Source organism: Pteropus medius, unplaced genomic scaffold (genome assembly GCF_902729225.1).
Source record: "Pteropus medius unplaced genomic scaffold, Ma_sr-lr_union100, whole genome shotgun sequence".
Lineage (NCBI taxonomy): Eukaryota > Metazoa > Chordata > Mammalia > Chiroptera > Pteropodidae > Pteropus > Pteropus medius.
In genome coordinates this window covers 13,896,783-13,906,227 of record NW_024349225.1, presented here as the reverse complement: position 1 = coordinate 13,906,227, position 9,445 = coordinate 13,896,783, and the positions used below count along the sequence as shown (strand labels likewise).

General features: G+C 50.3%; 1 protein-coding gene across 1 annotated transcript; it reads right to left on the bottom strand.

Moving 5' to 3' along the window:
• Nucleotides 1–245: 245 nt before the first annotated feature.
• SELE (selectin E) lies at nt 246–8,532 on the bottom strand. Its single transcript, XM_039881630.1, has 14 exons — nt 8,457–8,532; nt 8,064–8,139; nt 7,149–7,535; nt 6,511–6,618; nt 5,906–6,091; nt 4,961–5,146; nt 4,666–4,854; nt 3,516–3,704; nt 3,206–3,394; nt 2,832–3,008; nt 2,210–2,320; nt 1,482–1,503; nt 1,304–1,376; nt 246–400 (listed from the first exon to the last, which is right to left on the bottom strand). The coding sequence occupies exons 2-13, from the start codon at nt 8,116–8,118 to the stop codon at nt 1,319–1,321; spliced, it is 1,857 nt and encodes a 618-aa protein (XP_039737564.1). The 5' UTR covers nt 8,119–8,139; nt 8,457–8,532; the 3' UTR covers nt 246–400; nt 1,304–1,318.
• Between the last annotated feature and the right edge of the window lie 913 nt (nt 8,533–9,445).

Genomic DNA, 9,445 nt, shown 5'->3' with positions numbered 1-9,445 from the left:
ACAACTTTATAATCAGCAGCTGAAACATTGTGATGGGTAAAAGAAAGAAACAAATGTCACAAAATACTGTGTTTCTCCACCAAGATTTCAAGATGAGCAAGGAAGAACTAGAGAAGGAATTCTGAGATTCCAGAGTCTCGGTCTCTTCAGTTTTGCCTGGGAGGGAAGGTTATTTCCCTCCAGGATCCAGCACTTCCCAGATCCTGAGAATAGGAAAGAGAAGACTGAGTCTTTCTGGTGGTGGGCAGGCCTGGCGCACTGGGCTTTGGTCCTTTGAAGTCCTCTTGGGCACTGCGGTCCCAGCAGTAAAAGTGCAGGAGGTAAGGGCCTGAGATGCAAGGATTGCTCGCTGTCTCCACCATCTTCAGGTGTCTCCCTAATTTCCTCGTTTGCTTGTGTCCTGCAAGTATAAGAGTGCGCGCCATCAGGACACTTGATGTTCTGCATGCCAATAGCAACAGCAAAACTCATCTTCTGTTCACCGTGTGTATTCGTACTGGTTAGTCCGAATGTAAACACCAAAGTCCTATTCAGTTAGGGCAGTGAAACTATTCTGTATGGTACTGTAATGGTGGATTCGTGGCATCGTACATTGTCAAAACCGAGAGTGAGCCCTAATGTAAACGGTGGACTTCAGTTAATAATAACTGTCAACACCGGCCCGTCGGCTGTGACAAAATGCCATAGCGATGCAGGATGTCAATGGTGGAAGCAAAGGAGGGCAGGGGCCAGGGGGAGGTTGCAAGTCTGTACTTCCTGCTCACTATTTCTGTAAACCTAAAACTGCACACACACAAAAGTATTAATTAAAAATATCTATTTGGAGGGGACTCGACCTTCCAAATTCCCAGAAAGCAGAGCAGAGTAGCTCAGACCACAGATTCTGGAACCCGACCGCCTAGCCTGCACTCCCAGTCACACCGCTTACTGGCTTGGAGAGTTTAAGCAAGTGGCCTAACTTCCCTGTGCCTCTTTCTCTTCATCTGTATAATAATAAATATAGTAACAGCGCTGCCTCGTAGAATCCCTAACTGAGAACAGTTCCTAGACGCAGTGAGTGCTGTGTAAGGGTTAGCTATCAGCGTCATCGTTAACCTTCACAAGTGAAATGAGTCCATAGAGGCCAGACCCTTGCTCCTTCCCCTCCTTCTATAAACAAATGAAGCAGCATTTCATAAAATACAGGGAAGGTGGTGATTCCCCACCCCCAACCCCAAAGCAGCAGACTTGGAGGGTTAAGGAGCAACAGAACACGTGAAAAGGGTATCTTCTCTCAAAGCCACATGCGATTCTCCAGGCTTACCCGATGCCCTGGGACTTAAATGGACTCAGAAGGCGTTTGGTAGGACCCATCTGATTGAAGGCTTTGGCAACTGCTGTGGAATACACGAGAACACTCAGTCAAGAACTGTTTTCCAACACGAAGCGAGAAAAAAGTTGTAGAGTTTGGATGGCATGCTATGTACAAGAATGCAGCTTACCTGGCAAGAATAAATTTCTTTGCTGCAAGAAAAAGAAAACCATTAATTTGGACTAAACGACTTCAAGGACATATCAGATCCAGAAACAGGAGGACTCTGCATCATCAGGAGTTGCAAACGCAATGCTTCAGGGCCCCTGTAGTAATCAGGGCACCAGCACAGCTTGGTGGCACCCGGGGCGGAATGCAAAGCGGTGGCTCAGCCGAGGGGCCCAGCATTTTCTACCACAAGCAAATAGCCCCAGGCTCAGCCTGCCAGGTTCAGCCATCAATTTCATGACACGTCTCAAATCTGGACTCAGTGTGGAATTTCCTATCTTGTCAACATCAGAACTTAATTCAAAAACACTCTGTAGGCCAAACCATGAATGTGGTGAGATGTGTTTGCATGTTTCCTACAAGACACTCCCTGACTTAAGCCTGCATTCTAAATAAGTTTCCTGGAAACATCTTGTCCATTCCGCTGGGAGCACTGGCCACGGCAGGCTCGTCGCCAGCTCTTTGAGCATCGGAGACTTCAGTGCGAATGGCATTTCCTGGCAGCTCCGAGCTGCGCGGTAAACCCCTTCCCTAAGACTTCTGTGTGGTTGTGCTGCAGCTTATCATTCATCTAGTAACTAGATTCTAACTACTGTTTAAACCTGCGAGAGATTTAAATCTGACTCATGGATGACAGAAAAGATGTATTTTTCAAAAACGCTTTTGGAGTACATTCATCATCTCCCTCACCTTTCTTCCGAAGACGTTTCAGAAGCCAGAAGAGAAACGATGCTAACGTCAGGAGGGAGGTTCCAGCGACCGAGAGCCCGACTGCCAAGGGGACGTTGGACGTCGCGGGAGCTAAGGAAATGGGGAGGACCGTCACAAGAAGGGCCCGTCTGCAGTCCTCCCGTGCGGGTCACCGGCCCTTTCCCTTGCGCCCTGAGTACCGTGCACAGAGCAGAGAGCCATGTGGTTCAGCACGGGAGAGGGAGACGGGGCATTAAAGGCCTTCGAGATCTACCCCAGCTTTCACAAGCCGGTGTCCCCGCTGCCAGGCCCCACACTGCACCTCGGCGAGCACGGCTCATCCCCCCTCCCCCTCTCCCTCCCCCTCCCCGCTTTCTCATTCTCTCATTCTCCTTTCCGCCCGAGCTCTCCTTTGCCCAATTATCACAGTTTACCCATTCTATCAACACGTCGCCTCTTCTGTTTTCTCTCTGTCCCCATAAAATTAAACATTCACCAGTTTGCTCCCCTGGGCGACCCTCTGACCTTTCTGGTTTGGACAGAATGACCAGTTCATCATGGTCGCCAGATAACCCCCCTTTTCCTCTCTAGTCCCCCAGACCACCACCAAGCAACGCCTCACCTTCGCAGGTAGGCGGCACCCCAGACCAGTGTCCCGTGGCACCACACGTCAGAGCTGCCGAGCCGTTGAGCGTCCATCCTTCCGGGCACGCAAACACGCACAGCGCACCGAACACTGGCGCCCCGCTGCAGTTCACGTCGGCTGGCCCAGGAAAGTCCAGGCCTGGACACTGCACCACTGCAAGCGAGCGGCACACGGGCAGAGGTTAGGGAGAGCACCGGGGACTGCGAAGCCTGGCCGAAGAGTCGGCAGCAGACGTAACTGAGCACTACTTAGTGTTCAGCATGTGGAAATTAGGATCAGGCCCCTTGGGGCATCTAGGGTCAGAGAATCATACTTGCCCTGTGCCCCTTAAAGTCTGAACAGAGTCTTACCTTGGCAGGAGGGGACCTCCTGTGTCCACTGTCCCTGAGCTGTGCACTCGAGCTGAGCTGCCCCGTGTAGTTGGAAGCCTTCCTCACAGCTGAAGGCACAGGAGGTCCCGTAGGTGAATCTCCCAGCAGGGGCGTGGGTACACCTCACCAGGCCACTCTGGGGCTGGCGGACAGCATCACATTTCACAGCTGGAGGACACGAGCAGGGTCGTTAGAAGTTTGTTTATATCAGGCAGCAACAGGTTTCTCCAAGTAACCAGGTCCCTGGCTCGTCCAGAGCTTTATCTTAAACTAAAAACAAAACATGTACCTTCACATGTGGGCTCCTCACTGTCCCACTTCCCTGTGGGACCACACTGGAGCCTGGCAGATCCCTTCAACACAAATCCCTGCTCACAGGAGAACTCGCAGCTGGACCCGCTTTGGAAACTTCCAGAAGCACTGGGAAGACAATTCACGTAGCCTCTCTCTGGGCTGGACAAGGCTTTGCACTGGAAAGCTGAGACACCAAAACAACGGTCAGAAAATATTGCAGTGGAACAGGACGGTCCTTGGGATTTGAGTGAACCCAGTTCGTTTTGGACAAAGCAACACTCGGAGAACTCAAGACTGTGACCCCCTGGACAACGGGGAAGATGGCTGGGTGTTCTTTGAATTGCAATCCCTTTGTCGACGATGGCACTAATTAGAAGACTAGGGATTTCTGAGCACTGTTTGCCATGCAAAGGAAGTTAGGGCCAAGAGAAAAACTTTGTGTAGTCAGAGAACCACGATGGGTCCCAGATGCTCACAGACAATGCCAGCGAGAGGGGAAGATGGGGAGGAAGGCAGCCACATAAAACTTGTCTGTTCTGCAGCTTGGTTTTGGTCTTGTGACTTTTTGCCACTGGAAATTATTCTGTGCTATATTTGGCTATAAGAATATTGCTTATTTTTAATGTTTTTGCTCTCGCTTTAAAGTGAATTAAATTTTGGTGTTTAAAGTGAATTAGATTTTGGTGTTTATGTATTAAGGGTGTCTCTATAGCCGACACCACGCTTGAAGCAGCCTCATCACTGCTAGTTATGAGCAATTTTAGAAGAAAGGTTTGACAAAAGTTATAGCATCAAGTCATATTCTCCCGATCCTCCTTCTGAAATTTTCCAGTGTGACTCCCCTTAGATTAAGGCATCTGCTTACTCCACACCAGTGCCTGTCAAGTTGCATCGGCACAGCACCGTGACAAAACCAGCAAAGCACTGTGACAAAACCAGCAAAGCACCCTTTCTCATTACATGTGATTCTTTCCCTGCGTGAGCATTGTTTCTTTTATATGAATCCCAAGGTATAAGATGAATGTTGCCCATCAGATCTGATTTCCGCAGTTCAAGCAGGCGTCTGGTTTCACGCTAGCTGCTCGGCCTGGGGGTCGCTGCGCGTGAGGCAAGGGGGTGTGTACAGGGGTGACCTGTGGGCTTACCTTCACACACTGGCGCTCGCTGTGTCCATTGCCCTTGGGCCGTGCATTCAACCTGGGCCGGTCCCTGCAACCGGAAGCCTTCCTCGCAGGTGAAGTCACAGGATGACCCGAAGGTGAGCTCTCCGGCGGGGGAATGGCTGCAGCTCACAGAGCCATTCTGAGGATGGCCGATGGCACCGCACGTCACAGCTGTAACACAGGCACCCATTTATATGAGCGGGTCTGGCTTGGCCACTTCAAGCACAGGGTGAGGAAGAGAATGTTCGCAGTGAACCTGGACATGGAGCAGCTCTACCTTTACACATTGGCTTCTCGTTGTCCCAGTTCCCGGACGAGGTGCACTGGAGGTGCTGGGGCCCCAGTAGTTCAAATCCTTCCTCACAGTGAAATGCACAGGTCGTGTTCCATGGGGAGCTCCCGGGGCTTTGAGAACATTCCACGCGTCCATTGGCAGGGCGTGTCAAAGCATCACACTCAACCACTGGGGATTCAGAAGAGCACCATGAATTTCACAGAAGAACGATATGTCACTTCCTGTTGCACTGGAGCTTATACCAGAGCAAGGAAGCTGCCTTTGAAGCGGGGATCCTGGAAGTCCCACATTATTCTTGGGGACACGTACACCCGCAATAATGCTTTTATGCTTTGTTCATCTTTCTGATTTTTACATTGACTATGCTGAGGGACCTCTGATCTATTTGATCAAATCTCTTGTCAGATCTCTCAACTATTTTATATAAGGCAAAAACGAAGGGAAAGAGCAGATACTAAATCAGGATTTATGACTTTTATCACAACTTAATGTCATGATAAGGATGCTCATTTATTTTAGTCCAGTAGGCCCTGGAGGAAAGAGTTTTTCGTCTCTGGCCTAGAAAGATAAGACTGAGAGAAAAAATATAGAGACTACTTGATTATCATGGTCCTAAATTTGTCCATTGTTGACGTTAAACAGGGAAAGAAGGTGAGAGTCATTAAGAGTTCTGGAGTGTGGTTCTGCTGTGTCACGTGTTCTACAAATCACCAGAAACACCCACTTCAAATGGACAACAAACCTCTCTCATACCGAGCAAGAGCCATCTCGGCCATTTGTACTGGCTGAGAGGATGAGTCTGATTAAAAACGACAAAGAGAGCTCTCCCTAGAGCTTGGAAACATTCCACGTTGGATTTTAGGAGAAGCTGTGGCAGGAGGGAGGACCCGGGGAGTGCTCCGCGTGCCACCATGCCTGGAGACTTACCGTTGCAGGCTGGAGGGGAGGCGCTCCAGGCCCCCGAGGACGTGCACCACGTGGCCTCGGTACTGCTGGGCAGGTAGCCCTCCTGACAGCTGACGGTGCAGGAGGAGTTGTAGCTGAAGCGCCCCAAAGGGTGGGTGCAAACCAGGCTCCCGTGCGCGGGGGCTTCCCGCTCCTGACAGGTCACAACTGAAAAGGGAATGCAAGTCAGTCCTGGGCCTCTCTCAGCTCCCGTAAAGTGGGACGGAGACTGGGACCTACGACTACTGCGCATCGGACGCTTGCTGTGTGCCAGGCCCCGCGGAAACGGTGTGTCTGCATTTGTTCACATCACCCTAACCCCAGGCCTATGAGATTAGGACCGTCGTCATCCTCATTTACAGGGAGGAAGCTGGGACTCAGTGGGTTCAGCCACCCATTCGAGGCGCCATGACTGCTAAGTGGTGACTCTGGGATTTGAATCCCAGAGGCTCAGCCCTTAACCACCAGTCTGGTGTCACCATGTGCCCCAGGGAAAGGGAAGACATGCAGAGCTGACACCACAGCCAGCTAGGACACGGGATGGTGCTACCACCTCAAGGGAAGGAAGAGGTGAGATGGAGACTTACCTTGCTCACACCTGAGTCCACTGAAGCCGGGGTGGCACCGGCAGGTGTAGTTGTTGATGGTCTCCACACACTCACCACGGCCGCTGCAGGATGTTTGGGTACAGGCAGCTGTGGAAAACATAATTCATGACAAGGAAGGTAAGTTCCTTTGAGATTAGGATCAGCAGTGTGCAACAGAGATGTCACCAGTGATACGGAGTGCCAGAGACTGTAACTGAATGTTACGGGACACCAAAGCTGAGTTCTAGGCTTAACTTGTTTTAAACCTTGATGTGAACATACAGATGTCCAAGGGTACAGCTGCAACTGGCACCAAGAACAGAGAATTCACTTTATCACAAGCTCTAAAGCTCGTCCCCCTGCCCTGTGTGTGTGTATGCACACTATGTGCGTGTTAGGGCTATATGTGTGTGCTGTGTGTGTGTGTGTGCATGTGTGTGTGTGTGTGTGTGCGTGTGTGTGTATGTATTCTTGCCTACGGTCACACAAAGAAGCAAAAAGGGATTCTTTACCAGGCAACCAGAATGCCTTAAAACCATATCTTTTAGGACATAAAATCACCACAGGGACCCGTTCCCGCAGACCACCAGGGACTCGGCGAGATGCCGAGACTGCCCGCGCCACCCGCCCGGCCGCACCTGTGTAGCACAAGGCGAGCTTCTTCTTGCTGCACCGCTCGTCGTTCCACTTGCCGGCGTCCTTGTGTCTCCGGATGTAGATCTCCACGCAGTCCTCGTCGCTCTGCTTATTGTTCGGTTCGCCCGGAGCCCAGTTCTGGGCTTCCTCCGTCAGAGGCCTCTGGGTCCCTATCCAGACCCACTGATTGTTGACCTTCCTGATCCCAATCCAGTAGTAACTTGGAGAGTAGTCGAACGTGGCGTTCAGGTGCCGGATCTCCTCCTGGTTTTGAATGGCGACCAGGTGGGTGTACCTCTCCTGACAGTAAGCGCTGGCCTTGTCAAACGTCATGGGCTCCGGGGAAGCGTTGTAAGACCAGGCGCCACCCTCCTCACACAGGAGGAGCGCTAAGGGGGACAGGATGGAAGGAGGGAGAAGGCTCAGTCCCACTGCGGCCTGCCTCTTAACGGGGCTTTGTATGGTCTCATTTTTGGCAGAGTGACCTTTGGGATGACTCAAACTCTTTTTACCTTTTCCAAAGTAAGAAGGGGTATGGATGGAGAAACTCCCATTTACTGCTTTACCTGCGCTCACCTACCGTAACCTATCAGTAACTTTACAGTGGAGCAGTAATCAGAATCACAGCTTTTTGAGCACCTAATCTGCACCCCAGCACTGCGCCCTCGCAGCGCCTCCAGCGTAGGTGTTCGTTTTATGAGCAACACCTCACACGTAAGGAAGCTGAGACGCGGAGGCGAAGGAGGTGGCCCCTAGTCCAGGGCAAAACACATCGCGGGGAGAGGCCAGGGATGCTGCTGAGCATCCTACTGTGCACTGGGTGGCCCCCCACAGGGAAGAATGATATGCTCCAAATTTTCAGTAGTGCCAAGGATGGAGGATGGGGATCCCTGATCCAACTAATGGCACCGACTCACCTAGAATGAGAGCAGAGAGAAGCTGCGAAGCAGTCATGACTCCAGTTCTTCTCATCCGAAGATCCGACTTGAAAGGCTGTTGGGGGGAGGGTACAAAATCAGTTACAGAGTGACTCGCAGATAACCAGTTACTCGCATCGCCCTGCAGTGATGTTTACAGCAGCATGATAAGATTTTAGGTAAAGGATTCCAGTGTCACAGTCTTTATTTCAAAGATGTGTATCTGAATGAATAGATACCAAATTTAAGGTTTTCATCATTTAAGTCAAAAAGAAAAACTAGATTTTAACTAGTCTGGATACAATGAGAGTCTCCCCACGTCTTTGATCAGAAGGCTTCGTTCATGCCGGTCACCTGAGCGTCATGCCCAAGGCTGCTCTTGTAATGACTTACCGTTTCGTATCGAGGTTGGTTCCAAATCCGACTCCCGGAGCGTCTCTGCTGCTTCTGCCTCGTGCTGCTCTTGAACTTCTAGTGCTAAGTCAGCCAAGAACAGCTGAGCACAGCTCCTGCCGGAGTTCCTTTATAGGAGAGCTGGCTTCCTGTGAGTAACGGGAGGGTACAACCAAGCCCTGTGAAGAGGAATTTCCCAGCAGAGTCCTGACAGTTCCCTGGGAAAACCCACAATGCTAAAAATCACAGTGATGTCAGAGACCCTGCCCGTCAAAACCAATTCTTTTTGTGTCTACCTTTTTTATTTTACATGAATTCTATTCACATGCCACAGATGCATAGTTTTTAATTCTAAGAACATAAAACATCTTTAAAAAGTTGAAAAGCTTTGCTGATTAGCAGTATGTCTTCTGTAATTGTGGTTGTCATAGAATTTTATGAACGTACACAAACTAAGAATAGCGATGTCTCTGGGGACCGCTGTCCTCAGTTTTCTCACCCGAGCTGTCAGCACTGGGTCACCCTCGTCTTTCTCCTCTTTCGCCTACCACCTCAACCCATTTGGAGGTGCACTGTCTCGCAGAGGAATGAGTCACAAGATTCTGTGTATAGTTATGGCTAAATTACTAGAAATAATAACTCTAACATTTATTTAGAACATATCTCTAACATTTATTAATGCTTACTATGTGCCCGGTCTGTTCTGAGTATTTTGCGTGTTTGTCTCTATGATTATTCATTCAATCCTCAACAGCCTATGAAGTGGGTACTGTTATTATCCCCATTTTACAGATGAGGAAATTGAGGCACCAAAGATTTTACTTTTCTCATCCCGAAGCACAGAGCCAAGGGGCTGAAATCCAGGCCGTCAGTCTCTAGAGCTGGCTTCCCTAACTGCCACCCCAAACCGTGCCCCACGATGAGCCCCTGTTCTGCCATCCCCTGTCCTCCCCTTGCCCACTTCCTCCAAGAACGACACGGTCATCCCA